The 22,266-nt window shown below is 40.1% G+C and overlaps 1 protein-coding gene across 29 annotated transcripts; it reads left to right on the forward strand.

Annotated features, from left to right (window-relative positions):
• Positions 1–16,980: 16,980 nt before the first annotated feature.
• On the forward strand, positions 16,981–21,599 carry LOC110890016 (probable serine/threonine-protein kinase PBL10). 29 transcript variants are annotated; one of them, XR_004859598.1, is made up of 14 exons: positions 16,982–17,576; positions 17,666–17,737; positions 17,859–17,948; positions 18,604–18,761; positions 18,834–19,033; positions 19,098–19,163; positions 19,253–19,309; positions 19,391–19,615; positions 19,707–19,788; positions 19,895–20,473; positions 20,572–20,707; positions 20,772–20,869; positions 21,090–21,111; positions 21,194–21,322. XR_004859598.1 is itself a non-coding variant. In XM_035974003.1 (10 exons), exons 6-10 carry the CDS (start codon positions 20,381–20,383, stop codon positions 21,582–21,584), a joined length of 576 nt encoding a protein of 191 aa, XP_035829896.1. In that variant the 5' UTR covers positions 18,768–19,033; positions 19,098–19,163; positions 19,253–19,309; positions 19,391–19,615; positions 19,707–19,788; positions 19,895–20,380; the 3' UTR covers positions 21,585–21,599. The 29 variants fall into 29 exon arrangements, 1 of the variants encoding a protein (XP_035829896.1); XR_004859595.1 differs by having other exon boundaries at positions 20,772–21,111; XR_004859597.1 differs by having other exon boundaries at positions 21,090–21,322.
• The last annotated feature ends 667 nt before the right edge of the window (positions 21,600–22,266 follow it).

The following is a 22,266-nucleotide window of genomic DNA, read 5'->3' on the forward strand; positions in this document are numbered from 1 at the left end:
TTCAGTCTAACCCGAGAGCATCTCACATGATTATTGTCAAAAGGATATTACGTTACCTGAAAGGTACTCCGTCATTGGGGTTATGGTATCCTAGGAAAGGCGATTTTACGCTCGAAGGGTATTCCGACTCGGATTTCGGATGCTGCAAAGTCAATTCAAAATCAACAACTGCAGGATGCCAGTTCTTTGGTCCTAGATTGGTTACTTGGCAGTGTAAGAAACAAACGTCTGTGGCGCTATCTACATGTGAAGCGGAGTATGTTTCTGCTAGCAGTTGCTGCTCTCAGATCCTGTGGATACAGCAACAGATGCGCGACTACGGTTTGCAGTTTCTTAACACACCTCTGTTTGTTGATAATGAGGCCGCAATTAACATTACTAAAAATCTAGTACATCACGCTAAAACTAAACATATAGAGATTCGTCATCACTTTATTCGCGATTGCTTCGAGAAAAATTTGATACGAATTGAGAAAATCCACACTGACGAACAAAAAGCTGATTTGCATACCAAAGCTTTTGATAAAAATCGGTTTCAATATTTGTTAAAACTTAATGGTATGAAATTGCTTTCAGTGTCGGATGGAATTGTGAGCGTTGATGAGAGTACTGTTGCGGATGAAGACGAGAAACAATCTGCAATGGTTTGTCGATTTTTTACGTGTTTTGGTATTTAGGGGGAGATAGATAGTTGTATATAGATATATTTTCAGAAAATACAAAAACAGTAAAAAATGAAAAATACAAAAACATGATAAAATTGAAAAAGAGCTTGTGTATATAGGGAAAATGATAGTACATCGGCTAGACAATTACAGTATGCTAAAGATTTGGAAAGAAAAAATGAGTTAAACAGTCTCACTAACGATGCGTCGATAGGTTTTCGCACATTTAGTAGATTTATTCGGGATATAAACCTAAAATTTCAAACTTGTGAAATTCGTGGGGAACACTACTTGGATATATAGGTAACCCCTGAAATCTCGTTTGAAAGGTCCCATATTCTGAGATACTAGGTCTTTATACTCAGTGATATCTGGGGTATTATTCCGGGACTTCTGCTATATGGAAGTACTGACCTAGTCCCCGAATAATACTTTCTGCAAAATGCTTGAAACATAGCATCGCCCTCAGCAAGCTGATGAAACAATAAAATTGATAGTCGCTGCTGTTGTAACAAAAAGATCCTCTAAAGGGGACACACCAAAAGTCGAGCCGTCATCTCTCTGCTGAACGGAAGTTCTGACCTGAGCTCTCACGGTTTCGCACCTAACCCCTTACAGATATCATCTGTGGTATACTCACCTGTAAGATTGAATATCTGGGATTCTGGATACGTGAGTATATTCAAGAGGTGGGACACATAAATTGAACTAAGTTCTTAATACACTTAAACTGTATCCTGAATAGATTGAAGTTTGTGTGAGAATTTAAGATGGATCAGTATATCGACAATCGAGGTGAATTGTTTAAGTCTGATTATGTAATGTAGCTTAATGGTACTAGTAATTTGTCTGAAAAGCTGATATGATTCCCTGACACGCTCGCCAAAAATAAATTTGTAAATAGTTTACTTTCTGCAATTAAGTTTTTCTGTTATTTCATTTCTTAGTTTAGATCACATTAAAAATCCAAAAAGATTTTATTTCTGCTTTATTTTAGACAAACCAGAGTGGAAAGTTGATTGTCGGATTCTAGAAAGATGAAGCAGATGCAGGAGATTCTGAGCTGAAGAATGAGGAGAGCTTACTTTGTTGGAAGTTTGATTGTTTTCAAAGTCAAAAACAAGTTCATTAACTTGATACTTGTTATTTTCAGAAAAAGTTGAAAATGTTTTTACTAAATCAATTTGTTTCGTCAAAAGATCAACCAGGGTCATTAAATTGAACTTGGTAGATTAATCAAGTGATCAGGGCCATTAACTTGAACTTGAAGACTTGAGTGGATTTCTAAAACTGATTGAATTTGTGTTTATTGTTAGAAAAGATAGATCGTAATGTTATTGGTAGAGTAACAGGTTTGGAGACTTCATTATTCCCAACGAAGGCTAATTGTCAAAGCTTGAACCAGATATTTCAGATCCCAGCATACTGAGAGGGAGAGTCTGTGAAAGGGGGAGTCTGGATCAACAGCTAAAGGGAAGTCTGAAATTAGAGCTAGGTGTTAATCCTGGAACCTGTGAAGAATGCTTACGAGGAGAAGACAGAGTTAGAGAAAAGACCAAGACCGAAGACTCAGGAGCTGAAGACTGATGAAGACTACGTCAACATCCAAGGGGGAGTCTGTTGATGCATAGGATGTCTGTTGACTACGTCTACATGAAGTCTTAGGTCAAGATAGGTCAACAGAGGGTCTAGAATGTCACAATATGTATTTTATGCTGTAGGTTCGCTTTTATGTACAGTTTGTATATAGGTCCGCTCATAGGATTGTATTAGGTTCGCTTATAGTGTCAAATTAGATAGGTTCGCTCATGAGGAAGTGTAACAGGATCACTTATGTGTCAGGTCATTTGGAGCGAACCATCCTAGTCTATATATAGGGAGTCATTTGAGCGGATCTCAGAAGTCGTGTATGTGCTTTTGGAACGGAACTCTGTCAAAATTGTCTCAGAAAGCAATAAAAAGCAGTGGAATTGATAGGACAAGCTGTGTAACTTCATATATACTGATTCCGCCTTTATATACGAATATGAACTACCTTGACTGACTTTTCGGGTCAAAACAACGGTCCAACAACCTAGTTGTACTGTGTGCCTTGTTTAGTTGTACTCTATCTTGTGCGATTAATCCCTTACACGAAACAGGTTTCGTGTGGTCCATGCAAGCTTGCGCGAATCATGTTTCATGTTTCGTGTGGCTTGTGCGATTGGTTATCTAGTTCCCTAAAATCATGTGAATCAGTTATATTGTTTCCATTATTCGATTCAGCCACATTCAGTCCGTTACATCTTTGATTTTATCAATTCCAACAGTTACCATTTAGCATCCAGTCGATCAAACCAAACACATCCCAACTGATTTTCATGAACCCTAGTAAATCTTAATCATCATACCAATCATGCAGTAATCATATTAACAAACTAACATACATCCTAGCATAGAAAACATCCGAATACACTTTCATGATAGCCGATTTCCGTGCATCCGGTTCTAGATCATTAGTTGCATCCTATGATTTACCCAACCTTATATCAAACAATTGCAACATACATTTGAGCCGCCTATCCTTTAATCTTATGAGCAGATCATCAACAACTATATTAACCAGAACCCTAGATCACTATGCAAGTTTATCACCACATCAATCAATCATACAATTAACAATGACCAAAACACTAACCGGTTTGGAGGATGGAACAAGGATTGATTCGAATAGAAAGTCTTCGATGGAGAAGGGATGTGGCTGCCGTCGAGTTCGTGAGGGAGAGAAAAGATTGTAGGGTTTGTATGTGTTGTGTTATGTGTTTGCAAATAATGGGGGAGCAAAACCTCACAAGGGTTTTGTATCGGTTTATATAGGGGAGTGGCCGAACCCTTACATGGGCTGGCCATGTGTTTCGAGTGGGGAGTGGGCCGAGAGTTGTGTGGAATCAATGCCCAAAGGCTTGTGCGATTGGGTTGTCGTTGTGCGATTCGAGTTATATATATATATATATATATATATACATACAAACATTCACATAATACAAACATTTATCTCATAAACATTTATTAAACCAACATATCAGATAATCACACCAAGTTCACATACGTTACATTAAACACAAAGATGGGTTCTGAAATACGAGTTGTCACATTATCCCCAAGTTGAAAGAAATTTCGTCCCGAAATTTAGCGCGTACTCACCGAGGAAGCTAGTTAAGTTGAGTGGTTTTCCTGGTTTCCCTGGGGTGTCACATCATCCCCCCGTTGATTCGGAATTTCGTCCCGAAATTCCGCAGTAGCTTCAGCCTCAGTAGTGGTTTCGTTGCTCTCGAACAAATACTTGTGTTTCATTTGATCTTCGCGTTCCCAGGTGAACTCTGGGCCACGACGAGAGTTCCAACGAACTCGGACGAGAGGAATTCTAGTACGCTTGAGAATCTTCACATCTCGGTCAGTAATCTCTACTGGTTCCTCAACGAATCGCAACTGATCGTCGATAGTGAGCTCCTTCAAAGGAACTATGAGGGTCTCATTTGACAGACACTTCTTCAGATTCGACACGTGAAATACGTTGTGAACTCCACTGAGTTCTGCGAGTAGGTTCAGTTTGTAGGCCACTTTGCCGATTTTCTCAATGATTTCGAAAGGTCCAACGTATCGCGGGTTGAGTTTGCCACGTTTGCAAAACGAACAACACCTTTCTAAGGTGAGACCTTGAGTTGCACTCGATCCCCAACCTGGAACTCGAGTGGTTTCCTGCGCTTATCAGCGTAGCTTTTCTGACGGTCACGAGCTGCCGCCATTCGCTGTCGTATCTGAGCAATCTTCTCAGTGGTGTCTACCACAAGTTCTGGGCCAGTGATTTGGCTGTCACCAACTTCTGCCCAGCAAAGAGGTGATCGACATTTACGTCCATACAATGCCTCAAACGGAGCGGCCTGGATACTGGTGTGGTAACTGTTGTTATACGAAAACTCCACTAACGGGAGATGCTTTTCCTAGCCGTTACCAAAGTCGATCACACATGCCCTAAGCATGTCTTCAAGGGTTTGGATGGTGCGTTCAGACTGCCCATCCGTTTGCGGGTGATATGCTGTGCTCATGTCTAAGCGTGAGCCGAAGGACTTGTGCATTGCTTGCCACAGTTCAGAGGTGAAACGTGCGTCTCGATCTGAAATGATAGAGGTTGGCACCCCGTGCCTCGAAACCACTTCCTTTAGATACACGTCTGCTAAAGTAGAGAACTTGTCAGTTTCTTTGATAGCCAAGAAGTGTGCAGACTTAGTTAACCGATCCACTATCACCCAAATAGTGTCATTTCCGCGCTGAGATCTAGGCAGGCCAGTAACGAAATCCATGGAGATTTGCTCCCATTTCCATTTTGGTATCTCTGGTTGCTGAAGTAAGCCTGTTGGTTTCTGGTATTCGACTTTGACTCTTGCACAAGTCAAACATTTACTAACATAGGTCGCTCCTCAAATTCTAGAATCCCTAGAAACTCCTCAGTTTCAACCAAGAAGATCCTCCAGAGTCGTTAGACCACCAGACATATATTCACCATCCGTCAATTACATACTTTTGACAGAAAATGGTGAACCCCAGTGTTACTCAGAAGCCATGGGGTTGAAAGATTCATTGCAGTGGGAGTTAGTAATGAAAGATGAGATGAAGTCGCTTGAGAAGAACAAGACCTGACACTTAATAAAGCTTCCAGTTGGGAAGAAGGCTCTTCAGAACAAGTGGGTTTTCAGGGTCAAAGATGAACATGATGGTACCAAACGGTACAAAGCAAGATTAGTGGTCAAGGGATTTGAGCAGAAAGAGGGAATTGATTTCAATGAAATATTTTCTCCAGTGGTGAAGATGACTACTATCAGACTTGTTCTCAGTATTGTAGCAGCAGAAGGCTTGCATCTAGAGCAGCTAGATGTCAAGACAGCTTTTCTACATGGTGACCAAGAAGAAGATATCTACATGACACAACCAGAAGGTTTTTCAGGTTAAAGGCAAAGAAAACACGGTGTTTAAGTTGAAGAAGAGTTTGTATGGTCTGAAACAAGCGCCCAGACAATGGTATTTGAAGTTTGATAACTTCATGGGAAGAGTCGGATACAAGAGATGTGACAATGACAATTGTTGTTACATCAAGAGGTATAAGGGTTCTTATATCATTCTATTACTATATGTGGATGATATGTTGATTGCAGGTGCAGACTTAGTCAACCGATCCACTATCACCCAAATAGTGTCATTTCCGCGCTGAGATCTAGGCAGGCCAGTAACGACATCCATGGAGATTTGCTCCCATTTCCATTTTGGTATCTCTGGTTGCTGAAGTAAGCCTGCTGGTTTCTGGTATTCGACTTTGACTCTTGCACAAGTCAAACATTTACTAACATAGGTTGCTATATGGGCCTTCATGCTAGGCCACCAACACGTGGTCTTTAAGTCGTGGTACATCTTATCCGAACCAGGATGTACTGAGTAACGAGACTTGTGTGCTTCTTCCATCACCAGTTCACGTAAGTTCCCATAAAGTGGGACCCAAATGCGCCCTGCTACGTAGTAGGCGCCGTCTTCCTTTTGTTCTAGTCGTTTCCTTGACCCTCGCAGGGACTCCGCCCTGATGTTCTCTGCTTTCAATGCTTCTAGCTGAGCATCTCATATCTGAGTAGGAAGACTAGATTGGATGGTAAGTTGTAACGCTCGCACGCGCTTAGGTGTAGTATCCTTTTGACTGAGGGCGTCGGCCACCACATTGGCTTCGCCCAGATGGTACTTGATCGCGCATTCGTAATCGTTCAAGAGCTAGACCCATGGACGTTGTCGCATGTTTAACTCCTTTTGCTTGAAGATATGCTGAGACTCCTGTGATCAGTGTAAATGGTGCAACTGGTACCGTACAGGTAATGTCTCCATATCTTAAGTGCAAAAACAATAGCTCCCAGCTCCAAATCATGTGTGGTGTAGTTCTTTTCGTGGACTTTAAGTTGGCGTGATGCGTAGGCAATGACCTTGTCACGTTGCATCAGCACACAACCTAGTCCCTGGATGGATGCGTTGCAATAAACCACAAAATCGTCTGTGCCTTCAGGCAATGAGAGGATAGGTGCGCTACACAGTCTATCCTATAAGTGCTGGAAAGTAGATTCCTGTGCATCACCCCAACGATAGGTGACACCCTTCTGAGTTAAAGAAGTGAGAGGTTGCACAATCTTGGAGAAATCCTTGATAAACCTTCTGTAGTAGCCTGCCAAACCCAAGAATTGGCGGATTTCTGTTGGTGTACGGGGTGCAGGCCAGTTCTTGATCGAATCTACCTTGGATGGATCAACATGAATCCCATCCTTGTTTACCACGTGGCCTAGAAAATGGACTTCGTGAAGCCAGAAGTCGCATTTCGAGAACTTTGCATACAGCTGTTCTGTTTGAAGGAGTTTCAAAATAAGTCGCAGATGTTGCTCGTGTTCCTCCTGACTCTAGGAATAGATCAGGATGTCGTCGATGAAAACAATGACAAACTTGTCCAGGTAGGGTTTGCACACTCTATTTATAAGGTCCATGAAGACCGCTGGTGCGTTCATCAGCCCAAAAGGCATAACTAGGATCTCGTAATGCCCATAGCGAGTCCTGAACGCTGTCTTAGAGATGTCCTCGTCTCGGACTCTCAGTTGATAGTAGCCTGACCTCAAGTCAATCTTCGAGTAGTAGCTCGACCCTTGCAACTGGTCGAACAAGTTGTCAATGCGTGGAAGAGGATAGCGATTCTTCACGGTCACCTTGTTGAGTTCGCGATAGTCTATACACATTCGAAAGGTACCGTCCTTCTTCTTCACAAATAGGACTGGAGCTCTCCAGGGCGAAGAGCTAGGACATATGAAACCCTTATCCAAGAGCTCTTGCAGTTGCGTAGATAGTTCTTCCAATTCCGATGGAGCTAAACGATACGGTGCACGAGCTATAGGCGTGGCTCCAGGAGCTAGCTCGATTTGAAACTCGACCTGACGATGAGGCGGAAGACCAGGTAAGTCCTCAGGAAATACCTCAGGGAAGTCGCGTACAATCGGAATGTCTTCCATCTTCTTTTCCTTCGATGAAGTATCAGTCACGAGAGCTAAAATAGCGGTGTGGCCCTTTCGCAAACACTTCTGGGCCTTAAGGAAAAAGATTATGCTCACGACAGCACCACTCTTGTCGCCACGAATCACGAGAGGTTCTTTTCCAATACGGGGGATGCGAACAATCTTCTCGTTGAAAAGGATTTCCGCTTGATGATGAGATAACCAATCCATCCCAATAACAACGTCGAAACTACCCAGAACGATAGGAATGAGGTCGATAGAGAAGGTCTGACCAGCTAAGGTGAGGTTACAACCCTTAACTATGTGTGTGGCTTCAAGACTTTTACCATTCGCTAGTTCTACGACATGCTTGGTGTTTAAGGGAATTGGGGCACACTTAAGCATCTGACTAACTTTTAAGGACACATAACTAGTATCAGCACCCGAATCAAATAAAACAGAAACACAGAAGTCGTCTAATAGGAACTTACCCGTCACGACGTTGGGATCGTTCCTTGCATCTCCCTGACCGATCACGAAGGCACGTCCCCTGGCAACATTGCCGTTGTTGTTACCTCCGTTGTTTCAATTCCCCTGGTTGTTATTATTGTTGTTCTGATTCTGGTTCAGTTGGGGACAGTCTCTCTTGAAGTGGCCTTCAGCACCATACTGAAAGCACCCTTTGTTGTTACCTTGCTGTTGCTGCTACTGCTGCTGGCGTTGGCTTGGTGGGGCTCGCTGTTGTTGCCGATTCTGATTTGCGGGAAGCTGACTCCTACACTCTTTTGCAATGGGACCAGGCTTGTTGCACCGATGACAGCTGCCTCCACCCTGCCCTTGACTTCCAGAAGACTGCTGACTGGGATTACATTTGGGGTAAGTTACAGCGATTACATTTGGGGTGATTCCCCTTGTATCCACCCTGCCCTTGACTTCCAGAAGACTGCTGACTGGGGCTCCTATAGTCCTCAGTCCTTCGCTGCTGTGACTGAGATTGAAAAGAAGTTGAACCCTTGCTTGAATTTCCATCCCACTTGCGCTTGTTGTCGCTAGGAACCTCTGAAGTAGCTGTAGCACTGATACGCTTGGGCAGCTTGTTTTGCTCAACTGCCTGATCCGTGAGACGATGAGCTAGTCGTATTACTTGTTGAATGGTACCAAGGTTAGCCGCAGTCAGACCCTTGAGGTACAGTTCAATACGCTTGATGGGAGGATCCCCCATAGTAGGACACAAGATAGCTAATTCGTTCGATCGCTTTGTGTATGCCTCGATTTCTGACCCCGTCATCTTCAAATTGAAAAACTCTACCTCTAGCTTGTGGATGTCATCCCGACTACAGTACTCCTCTTTGATCAGCTCTTTGAAGTCGTTCCATGGGGTGGCATTAGCAACCGCCAGCCCTAACAGTTGAACCTGTGCTTTCCACCAGGTTAACGCAGCACCTTCGAGTGTTCCAGTAGCAAACTTTACCCTACGAGCCTTAGGGCATTCACACATTTCAAAGACAGATTCGAGCTTCTCAAGGAGACCTACAGCTCCTTCTGTACCACTGAAGGTACTAGGTCTACAGTCCATAAAGGTCTTGAACGTACACGCGGGAGGCTGAGCAGGCTGACCTGTCGCGCGAGAAAGAAAAGACAAGATTAAGCACGAGGTTTGGTTCGCAAGGGTAGGATCTAAACATCCTAGGATAGGTCGATTGGCAGGTTATACCTCCTGCAGGGGCTGCTGCGAGTGCCTCAGCAACTCGTTCATTGATTAGAGCCGTCAGCTGGGCTTGAGTCAAGTTCAATCGTCCACTCATGATCTTCACATCGAAGGAAGCACAAGTAAGAGAGGTGTCGCAAAAATGCGTAAGTGTGGAGTGACAGAAAAGAGCAAGCACGCAAGGTTCAAGCAACCATTGTTACACTAACTATCTCATGATTAATGCACTACTTAAACTAACAGGCAAGTAATACCATTACAAACCATATCACCTATGGTGTTGAGTCTTGCACGTGGAGCGAAGTGTTGTTGTGGATCGTCGAGCACTGTACAGGTTATAGTCTGGTTTTGCCAAAAACCTTTTCCCCTTTTTAAAAACAAGTTCACTATAACCAATGGCTCTGATACCAATCTATCACACCCCCAAAATCCACATGCGAAGTATCACCGCTTGGAGGCGTGACTGACCAGGATCAAGCCACCAATCATATTGAACAAGATAGTAAAATAATTAAAGTTCAATCACCCAATATAATTGATGTCCAAAACAAATGGTTTAACAAGTCAAAGTTATCAGCGGAATCAAATAGTTCAATTCCCAAATCATAAATTCAAAAGTGTATAAGTATATCATCAACACTCAATGTCCATGCTCCACAACGACTCTTCCCCATGCAAGCTCCTGCTAAACCTAGTGACCTTCAAAGCATGTAGTAACGAGTCAACAACAAAGTTGAACGAGTTCACAGTTGGTTGTGCATTTTAGAGTTGTTCCAAAAACATGTTTGATCTTAACCGGCTATCCTGCCGTGGGGGTTACCCCATAGTTCGAAAACGTTTATTAGTTAACCCATTCTTACTTCGGCTATTCCACCCCGGCTCTCCGGCCATGGGGGCTACCCCATGTTTAATCCACCAAACTCGTTACCATATCGACTACTAACGTTCTTCATGTTTATGTGCCCTTGTCAATGTCTATCATCATTGACATGCCTACTCCATTAGTCCACGCCCGTCCTCTGCGGCACGGTGTGAGGTTTGTTAAACCTAATAGCGCTATTTAACTAATGACCCGTTCGCCATTGGCCTCGGCGATTAAGTCGATATAAAAGGAGGGGCTTCGTTGATAGAGTTCCAGTCCAGTAAAATCTAAATCCGTCTCAACAGGACGAGGAATTCACATTCCTGAACACGTCCCAACAGGACGAGGAATCCCTATTCCTTAACCCATTCCCAACCCCTGGGAATTTCCATGCTTTGTAGAAAAGTGTGAACTCACCTTAGGTTAGCTCAACAGATAAGTAAGGGTCGATTGAGCTCCTAGTGGTCAACCACGTCCTAACATGGTCACCATACAAGTCAGGTCTAGGTTCAAGTAGTGCACGTAGGTTTACACATAAGCTAACATGCTATGAACACGTATTGATCATGGAAAACATGTAGAACATGTTAACAGTCAAGTACACACAATGTCCAGCTTGTGCGACTCGGATGATTGGGATCGCACAAGTTCATTAGCCCAATAGTCTTGTGCGATACAACAAATGAAACCCAACAACCACTCCGGCCCAACCTGTTGTGCGATCAGCACAACCTTGTGCGATCCACGACATGTTGTGCGATTCACCATATACCCGGCCCAAACAATTAAAAGCCCAAACATATCTATATATATACGGCCCAATTTAATAAACAGATAATCAATCTTGTGCGATCCATTTAATCTTGTGCGACTGGGTTTTGGGTTTTGAGGCCCAATAATATGTCAAGTCCAAACACTGTGTAAGGCCCAAGACTTGTGCGATCGACACTGTCTTGTGCGATCGACAATGTCTTGTGCGATCCACAAATCTTGTGCCATCATGCATAACCTAGTTGTACAGTGTGCCTTGTTTAGTTGTACTCTATCTTGTGCGATTAATCCCTAACACGAAACAGGTTTCGTGTGGTCCATGCAAGCTTGCGCAAATCATGTTTCGTGTGGCTTGTGCGATTGGTTATCTATTTCCCTAAAATCATGCGAATCAGTTATATTGTTTCCATTATTCGATTCAGCCACATTCAATCCATTACATCTTTGATTTTATCAATTCCAACAGTTACCATTTAACATCCAATCGATCAAACCAAACACATCCCAACTAATTTTCATGAGCCCTAGTAAATCTTAATCATCATACCAATCATGCAGTAATCATATTAACAAACTAACATACATCCTAGCATAGCAAACATCCGAATACACTTTCATGATAGCCGATTTCCATGCATCCAGTTCTAGATCATTAGTTGCATCCTATGATTTACCTAACCTTATATCAAACAATTGCAAAATACATTTGAGCCGCCTATCCTTTAATCTTATGAGCAGATCATCAACAACTATATTAACCAGAACCCTAGATCACTATGCAAGTTTATCACCACATCAATCAATCATACAATTAACAATGACCAAAACACTAACCGGTTAGAAGGATGGAACAAGGATTGATTCAAATAGAAAGTTTTCGATGGAGAAGGGATGTGGCTGCCTTCGAGTTCGTGAGGGAGAGAAAAGAGTGTAGGGTTTGTATGTGTTGTGTTATGTGTTTGCAAATAATGGGGGGAGCAAAACCTCACAAGGGTTTTGTATCGGTTTATATAGGGGAGTGGCCGAACCCTTACATGGGCTACCCATGTGTTTCGAGTGGGGAGTGGGCCGAGAGTTGTGTGGAATCAAAGCCCAAAGGCTTGTGCGATTGGGTTGTCGTTGTGCGATTCGAGTTATATATATATATATACATACACACATTCACATAATACAAACATTTATCTCATAAACATTTATTAAACCAACATATCAGATAATCACACCAAGTTCACATACGTTACATTAAACACAAAGATGGGTTCTGAAATACGAGTTGTCACATTATCCCCAAGTTGAAAGAAATTTCGTCCTGAAATTTAGCGCGTACTCACTGAGGAAGCTAGTTAAGTTGAGTGGTTTTCCTGGTTTTCCTGGGGTGTCACATCATCCCCCCGTTGATTTGAATTTCGTCCCGAAATTGCGCAGTAGCTTCAGCCTCAGTAGTGGTTTCGTTGCTCTCGAACAAATACTTGTGTTTCATTTGATCTTCGCGTTCCCAGGTGAACTCTGGGCCACGACGAGAGTTCCAACGAACTCGGACGAGAGGAATTCTAGTACGCTTGAGAATCTTCACATCTCGGTCAGTAACCTCTACTGGTTCCTCAACGAATCGCAACTGATTGTCGATAGTGAGCTCCTTCAAAGGAACTATGAGGGTCTCATATGACAGACACTTCTTCAGATTCGACACGTGAAATACGTTGTGAACTCCACTGAGTTCTGCGAGTAGGTTCAGTTTGTAGGCCACTTTGCCGATTTTCTCAATGATTTCGAAAGGTCCAACGTATCGCGGGTTGAGTTTGCCACGTTTGCCAAAACGAACAACACCTTTCCAAGGTGAGACCTTGAGTAGCACTCGATCCCCAACCTGGAACTCGAGTGGTTTCCTGCACTTATCAGCGTAGCTTTTCTGACGGTCACGAGCTGCCGCCATTCATTGTCGTATCTGAGCAATCTTCTCAGTGGTGTCTACCACAAGTTCTGGGCTAGTGATTTGGCTGTCACCAACTTCTGCCCAGCAAAGAGGTGATCGGCATTTACGTCCATACAATGCCTCAAACGGAGCGGCCTGGATACTGGTGTGGTAACTGTTGCTATACGAAAACTCCACTAACGGGAGATGCTGTTCCCAGCCGTTACCAAAGTCGATCACACATGTCCTAAGCATGTCTTCAAGGGTTTGGATGGTGCGTTCAGACTGCCCATCCGTTTGCGGGTGATATGCTATGCTCATGTCTAAGCGTGAGCCGAAGGACTTGTGCATTGCTTGCCACAGTTCAGAGGTGAAACGTGCGTCTCGATCTGAAATGATAGAGGTTGACACCCCGTGCCTCGAAACCTGCTAAAGTAGAGAACTTGTCAGTTTCTTTGATAGCCAAGAAGTGTGCAGACTTAGTCAACCGATCCAATATCACCCAAATAGTGTCATTTCCGCGCTGAGATCTAGGCAGACCAGTAACGAAATCCATGAAGATTTACTCCTATTTCCATTTTGGTATCTCTGGTTGCTGAAGTAAGCCTGTTGGTTTCTGGTATTCGACTTTGACTCTTGCACAAGTCAAACATTTACTAACATAGGCCGCTCCTCAAATTCTAGAATCCCCAGAAACTCCTCAGTTTCAACCAAGAAGATCCTCCAGAGTCGTTAGACCACCAGACAGATATTCACCATCCGTCAATTACATACTTTTGACAGAAAATGGTGAACCCAGTGTTACTCAGAAGCCATGGGGTTGAAAGATTCATTACAGTGGGAGTTAGCATTGAAAGATGAGATGAAGTCGCTTGAGAAGAACAAGACCTGGCACTTAACAAAGCTTCCAGTTGGGAAGAAGGCTCTTCAGAACAAGTGGGTTTTCAGGGTCAAAGATGAACATGATGGTACCAAGCGGTACAAAACAAGATTAGTGGTTAAGGGATTTCAGCAGAAAGAGGGAATTGATTTCAATGAAATATTTTCTCCAGTGGTGAAGATGACTACTATCAGACTTGTTCTCAGTATTGTAGCAGCAGAAGGCTTGCATCTAGAGCAGCTAGATGTCAAGACAGCTTTTCTACATGGTGACCTAGAAGAAGATATCTACATGACACAACCAGAAGGTTTTCAGGTTAAAGGCAAAGAAAACTTGGTGTGTAAGTTGAAGAAGAGTTTGTATGGTCTGAAACAAGCGCCTAGACAATGGTATTTGAAGTTTGATAACTTCATGGGAGGAGTCGGATACAAGAGATGTGACAATGACCATTGTTGTTACATCAAGAGGTATAAGGGTTCTTATATCATTCTATTACTATATGTGGATGATATGTTGATTGCAGGTTCAGACATGACAGAGATCAAGAAGCTGAATAAGCAGATGTCTGAAAAGTTTGAGATGAAAGACTTGGGAGCTCCAAACCAAATACTCAGGATGAGTATTTTCAGAAACAAAGAAGATGGTTCTTTGACACTCTCTCAAGAGAAGTACATTGAGAAAGTGTTAGAAAGATTCAGCCTTAAAGATGCCAAGATTCGAAGCACACCTTTGGGAAGTCACTTTAAGCTTTCTAAAGTTCAATCACCTAGATCAGATGAAGACAAAGCAGAAATGGCTAAAGTTCCGTATGCATCGGCAGTTGGTAGCCTCATGTATGCAATGGTATGCACGAGACCAGATATAGCTCATGCAGTGGGAGTTGTTGGTCGGTTTATGTCCAATCCAGGGAGAAAACATTGGGAAGCAGTTAAATGGCTGCTAAGATATTTGAAGGGGACTTCAAAAGTGGCATTACAGTTTAAGGGGAAAGAGGTTATTCTGAAGGTTTTGCAGATGCTGACCTTGGTGGTTGTAAAGAATCTTACAAAAGCACCACCGGATATGTCTTTACAGTGGGAGGCACTGCAGTAAGCTAGATGTCCAGACTGTAGAAAAGTGTTGCCCTTTCAACCACAGAAGCAGAGTATACGGCAGTTGCTGAAGCAAGCAAAGAGCTTATATGGTTGAAGAATTTTCTCAAAGAGCTTGGCAAGGAACAAGTTGATTGTGCACTGTTTTGTGACAATCAAAGTGCAATTCATCTTGCAAAGAATCCTGTCTTCCATTCGAAGACAAAGCACATACAGCTGAGATATCACTTCATCAGAGAGCAAGTTAGTGAAGGCACTCTGAAGTTGAAGAAGATCAAAGGAAGTGAAAATCCATCTGATATGTTGACTAAGATTGTCACCTTAGAGAAGTTGAAGCTTTGCATAACTTCAAATGGCCTTCAGGTTAATTGAAGAGAAGGCCGAGTAACTAGGAATGTATGAAGATCAAAGTTTTTACAGAGATACTGATGCACAGTTGAAGCACAGGTGAAGATTATTCCGTGGCTTCAAGTGGGAGATTGTTGAGTGTGAAGCCAAGCCAAGCCACTTGACAACTTGATCAACCTGAGGTCAGCAAAACTGATCAAGTTGATGAGGGAATAATAGTCTTGGTGATCAGACATCAGGAAATCATTCTGATCAAAACAGGATAAGAAGATAAAGGGCTGAGATGATCTAATCTTCTCTGAAACCCATTATTCACGGATCATGTTTTGTGACTTTCTTCTCTTTCCTCAATCTTATATATATGAGATTGTTATGTATCTGTAAAATTGTACCAAACTTAACTAATACAAATACTCCTAGTTACCATAGTGGATGTAGGTCAGAACCAGACCGAACCACTATAAATCTTTGTGTTCTTCAACAAAAAAGTGTGTGTGTGTGAGTTATGTGTTCGTGTGTTTATCCGGAACCTAACATAGTTAATGTTTATAAGACCATTTTTTGGGCTGCCAACAGTCAAAAATGTTTATGTTGTGTTGGGCGATTTTTTTTGGGCATAGTCGGATCGGTTAACCGGTTTTTATAAGTTAAACATAACCGTTTTTTATTTAGCTGGTTATTAACCTCTGATGCATAAATTGGTTACGAACCGACGGGTATTTTATAACTGAAACCGGCTTTTCCTATACCGGTTAATAACTGGTTCCGGTGTATTAACCGTTTTTTGAACGCCTTTAGGTGGGAAGTCTCAATGGGCGTATCATTGACCACATTATACTATATATTAATTTATATCAATTGCTATTAGCTATAGTACTAAAAAGTCCTTACTTTTAGGTTTAATTAGCAAAATGCCATCATTATAGAATTTTCATTTACACCCTCTAATTTTTAATTAGCTTATCATACAGCCCTTCTACTTTAGTAATAACATGTTTAGGCCCTTAATCATAATAACTGTTTTTCATTTCAACCCTTACAATTTATTACCATCACTATTTGACCCTCAACTTTAGTTTTTCCCTTTAATTTTTATTGTAATTACTCTTTATACCCTAAACTTTTAGTTTTTTTTCCTTTTACTTATTTATTGTCGTTTCTTTTTTGTTTTTTTTCTCAAGGTAAAGTCTTTCTAACTTTTGAATGTACCGTCGTATGTAGGTTATTTTATTCACGTTCGAACCTGTCGCAAGTATTCTTTTTTTTATGGTTATAACGAGTGTCGATACCACCAGGACTGAACCGATAACTTTTTGTGACATTCGAATATACCATCTTGACGTGGTTTTTACCGTTACGTAAAATGTCCATTCACAATTATTTTTTTGTTTTTTTATCTACGGTTTGAACATGCCGCGAAGCGCAAATGGTAACCCACTAGTTATTATATATATATATATATATATATATATATATATATATATATATATATATAAATGAGATGTGATTTGGGCTATGTGGCATTGGATTTGGGACAATTTTGCTGATGTGGCAACCTCATTTTTTGAGTTTAGGAGGGAATCATTCTAAACACACACAATGTGTTCTTGGACGCGGGATCCGTTTTTAAATGGGTTGGATTTTGTTGTTTTCGGGTAAATCACAATAGCCTAAACGGATCCTTTATATTTCACATTCACGCTTTACTTTTTCTCCAAACCCTATATGAGAGCGTGCATCCTGTTCTTCTGTCGGCGATTAAGATCTCCTCTCTTCGCTGTGACCTAAATTCATCTTCTTGATTATATCAACAACATCTACTATCTCGAATGTTATTTACATCATTGTTCGATTCTTTTTTTCTTATTCTTCTTTCACACGCTTATTCTCCACAAACCCTAGAAACCAAAACCTATGAACAATCGAAGCTTTCTGAATCATTGTATTTCTTAGAGATTGAGGAGTATTTCAACAATTAAGTTTCCATTCTCTCTTAAAACTCTAATTTCTTCCGTTGTTTTTCTCTCTGCAGGAAGAGAGATGTGATCTTCATCATTCTCATGGCTGGAGGACGGCTGCGACCACCGATGGGATCACCATCAATGATGTTACAGATTCGGCGATCTAAAATCGTTGTTTCCATGATTGCGATACGTAATTGAAGAACAGATCAATCTTTATTTCTAATTGAAACCCTAACTTTCAAAAAACGATTCTGATTCCATCGATCTTGCCTAAATCCCATTCACGATTTCTGATTCAAGCTATCTTTTCTAAACAATTTTGAAAATCGAAGGTATGTTGTTTTGATTTACATTAAATGCTGAGTGAATGCAGCTGATTTTAATAGAAAGCTTATGTTAATATAGTTTTTATGCTCTAAAGGCTACAACAGGTGGTGGAGGTCATGGAATGCGTCTTGCCAAAGAACGTGATGAGTTTGTGAAGTTGTTGCAGGTTTTATTTTAATATCCAGAAACCAAGCTTAAATAATGTTACATGTTGTATTGTATGAGTTATCATATTCAGAATGCTCTCTTTATTTTTATTTCTTAAAGATTTTTATTTTTTAATACAGCAAGCTCAGAGTGAGGCTGCAGCTGCATTTGGAAACGATGGTGTATATTTAGAGAAGTGTATTCAAAATCCTAGACACAATGAGATCCGGGTATTTATTTATATTTAGTCTACAGTTATGTAAAAATTAAATTACTAAAACTTCAACTACACTCTGTGGTTTTAGTTTTAACTGGTTACATATTATAAGTTTTCAATTGTACATAATGTTCACCAACTGTTTATTGAAAGTATATTGTAAAAGGACAAGTTGAATGACTAAATGGGTCGTGTTCGGGGGATTAATCTAACATGAAACCCGACCCGTTAGCCCGACTTTCTTTTATTTATTACTATTCTAAGATTGTAAATTTACAAAAAGAAAATATACAAATGGGTTTTGAACAATTCGATTTAAACAATAAATATTGATGTTGATTTCTCTTTATTTATTCAAATCTATTAAAAATAACTCTATAGTGATTGAAAGGGGAAAATCCATATTTTAGCGAATCTTATGTTAATAAAAGACAAATTAAATGACTAAAATGGGATAAAAGTGAAAGTTGGTATTTTATATAAATAGTTATTTTTATTGTATATGTAATTTGATACATTTTCTATGCGTTTTATATACATTTTTAACATGTTGACTTACTCATTCACAGTCTATAACTTACCATTTTTTGCTTTTTTATTGGTTTATTTTATAGGATCTACCAATTATAACGGAAGATATGTGTATTTTTTGGTTTATTTTTTGCTAGGTTCTGCTTTTCAGAATGACCAGGTGATGCTTTATTAGTCAAGCAAATTTAATGATTCTTTTTATTGTTTAGTAATCAACATCCATTCATGTTCCGCTGGAATACTGAAGGATCACTTGAAGATAAGGTTGGATACTTTTATTCCAATGGAAGCAGTGGTATACCTTTTTTTCCTTATGATATGTGTATTTTTTGGTTTATTTTAGATCGGTTGGAACGTTCTGGTGCAGAGAATGTGGAGGTCGAATTTGGAGTTTTGCTTAACGAGCATGGAACTATTGAAATAGGTTATGCAAGAGTAAGTATCACATATCACGTGGCTTCTGATTATGCATTGTGTATCTCAAAGGGCTATGCAGAAGCTGAGGAAGTCGTTGCTTCTTCGTTGGCGTCTTTAACAACATTAAAATCAGTTGGCACGTTTTAGCAGGTATTTATTAGTAATTTTGAGTACAGATATGTCCAATGACTAATTCGTAACTTGATAATTTCAGTGTCCTCTCCTTAACATAATTTATTGTCCTCCATCAGAAGCTGTTCTTGGTGATGGAAAGAGTTTGGTAAGCATAATCTTCCTCTGTTTTATTTAATACTTTATATTTGTTTGACGCGTATATAACTATCATATTAATCTTTATTATCCTTAAAGGTGGTGGTTGTCTACAACCCTATAGGATGGAAGAAAGACGAAGTTGTCCAATTTCCAGTGCGTGCTGATCTAGGCTTTGACTTTTTTACTTTGACTTTTAATGTCTTGGCTGTTTGATATAATGCGAAGTTTCTGCAGGTTATTTCGCGTGAAATAATGGTCCGAGATTCAGACGGAAAAGAAATTAAATCACAGCTTACTCCCATAGTATACACAACACCCAATTAGACAATAGGTATTACCATGTTCAAGCATATACCGGTAAAACTCCAAGTACTACACTGCATTATTGGCTTGCGTTTACGGCATATGTACCACCTCTCGGTTTCAGCACCTACATTGTCTCAACTGCCAAAGACACAGGTCAACTCATTGAATCTATTGTTACAATTTGTAATTTACGTTAGAAGTTGAGATAATATGAATATATGATACCTGTGATAATGATTAGCAGATACAAGTGCAACAATGGCAATAGTGTGGAATTTTGTTTCTGATACTGGTGATAGAATTGCAGTTATTGTTGGATATTCTAAGTTAGTTTTTTAATCAATCGTTTTTTTCATCTAATTGGATATCTTTCAGTCTATTGTTGTTTCAAAGTATGATTTTGATCTCTATTATCTTATTTGTTCTTGGCAGGAGGTTTAAATATGTGAAATTTAATTGAATTGATGGAATGAGCGACCTGAGATGTCTGTTGTTGTTTCACGACTCCAGAAGGTACTTGCATTGCAAGAGAGATCACCAGAACGAGAACCCAAATTTATTCACAAATTCGTGTCATGTTTTCGGCCCAATGCTGAGTCGAAAGGCATCAATTTGATATTAGTTGGAGGCAGTGAATACAAACCAGGTGACCAACTAAACAATCCAATCATTGCCACAGGAAAGGGTAAACCTGTTTTGTGCGATGAAAATGATGACTTGAGTCGTTATCGTTATCAATCTGGCAGTGAAGGTGATGCAATGATTATGACAAGAAATAATAAATTTCTACCAAGCCATACAAGTACAACCAAAGGAAATCTGATGGTGTTTAGTTCTTAAGCTCTTCAAACAGCTACCAATTATTTTCATAACGAAAAATTTATTGGAAAAGGTAGTTTCGGTTCTGTTTACAATGGGATGATCCATGAGCGATCACTTGCAGCTGCCAAGACTCACATAACTATCGCTGTGGTTAACCAACATCTTCAAAGTCATCCGCAAGAGTGGTTGGTAAGTACATGTTGGATTTTCTTACATATATCAAGTGCAGACCAGTTTTAACGACGATATTCATACTATGTATATTGTTTATTTTAACATTGTTACAGGCTACAGTTAACTGTCTAGGGCTGATTGATCACCCAAAACTTATAAAGCTTATTGGTTACTGCACAGACGATGACCACAAAATTTTTGTATATGAGTACATGGAACGAGGCAGCCTAGAAAACAATCTTTTCAGAAGTGAGTTCTTACTTATTAGTGCTATATTTGATCCTTATATATCTGATATAACATAATGTTACAGGGCGTTTTTACACTGGACCTCTCGCATGGAACCTACGAATTAAAATCGCCCTTGGTGCTGCAAAGGGACTTGCTTACCTTCATAAACCAGAATCAACAGTTATGTGTCAGGATTTCAATTCCACCAACATCTTGATTGATTCGATATGAATTTAATTCGAAAACATATTACGATACATTTATTGTTGGGTTTCTATATAATTATTGAGTTCGATGGAATGGTTTTGCTGTAACGAATTGTATTTAGCCTCAGATTAATGTTTTTTTTTCTTCTTACTCATCTTATTTTGATTTTATTGGTGTCTTTTGGTTATATTAGGATTCCGGCGAACTGATTCGAGGTAAAACTGGCCAAACATCAGGACGAAAATGACATTTTACTCTAATTTTCATAGATAAACGTTATTTATATGTACCTTCCAGGTTGCTGGATTGTTGAACAAAATGCAGTTGCATGCGGAACAATCTGTCTCTGAAGATAACGAATGCACTTTTATTGTGTCGGTTCCCCCTACCAGAAGTGACGTTCTTCATGCATGTGATGTAGCAGAGGCATCGAATGGAAGTACATTTATTATTATTAATAATGTTGTCGTGTTGTTTAAATCTTTGTATGATATTCATGTACCAATAAAAATGCCTCTTTTTTAATATAACTGGCGTAAAATTTGTTTTATTGTAACAAACTCCAAAGGACGTGGCGATTGCTTATGGTTTCAATAAAATTCCAAAGCGGATGCCTGCATCTTTGAAGCCCTTGCCGCTGAATCAGTTCAGTGATCTTATTAGAACAGAGGTACATATTTTGCGTTAATCGCGTTACATCGTTCGTTTAATCCAATTCGACACGTTTTGCCATGCTCAGTTGCTCACATAGCTCAGGTGCTGATAGGTGTTAAGGGCTCGATTCAACGATTAAGCTATATAAAAATCGTGTTCTAATTTTTCAAGAGCTAACAAATGAATTTTGGCGGTAGTAAATCATTTTCATAGTTAAGTAGTCAGAAATTTATATAGCTGGTCTTCACAGCCGCCTTCGGTAGGCCTTTTATCAGCAGTTAGGTTTAACGGTAGTAAATCATTTTCATATGGTTTTGCTATTAGGGTTAACGAACAAATGATGAAAGGTATTGGTTTGGTTTCACTAGGTTATTGTTTTAAGTTTTGATGTATTCCATTCGTTTGCTGAATGAAGTTATCTTATAATAGCATTATGCACTGGAACTTTGTTAATAAACAACCAACATGGCGTGATTACATGAAAGGATACTCAATCTTTTGGAATATTGTATTGTGTTCATCTGTTTTAACAAAGAATATAATCCCTTTGTTCTGAACAATAAAGATAAGCACGACCATATTTTCAGTTCTAAAAGATGCATGTGTTCATCGATTGGGAATTGGGAATTTGGGATAATAATATGTCAAAACGGGTAACTATTAGTTTGGGTTGGGCAACTATCAACCCATTTCCTTTATAGATATTTTTTGTTTTA

The sequence above is a fragment of the Helianthus annuus genome, chromosome 6, assembly GCF_002127325.2.
Source record: "Helianthus annuus cultivar XRQ/B chromosome 6, HanXRQr2.0-SUNRISE, whole genome shotgun sequence".
NCBI classification, from domain to species: Eukaryota; Viridiplantae; Streptophyta; class Magnoliopsida; order Asterales; family Asteraceae; genus Helianthus; species Helianthus annuus.

Coding starts and splice junctions, on each gene's coding strand:
- LOC110890016 (XM_035974003.1), top strand. CDS start 20,381: ATGATCCATGAGCGATCACTTGCAGCTGCCAAGACTCACATAACTATC. Junction 20,474..20,571: donor GTCATCCGCAAGAGTGGTTG/GTAAGTACATGT, acceptor ACATTGTTACAG/GCTACAGTTAACTGTCTAGG. Junction 20,870..21,193: donor TTCATAAACCAGAATCAACA/GTTATGTGTCAG, acceptor TGTACCTTCCAG/GTTGCTGGATTGTTGAACAA.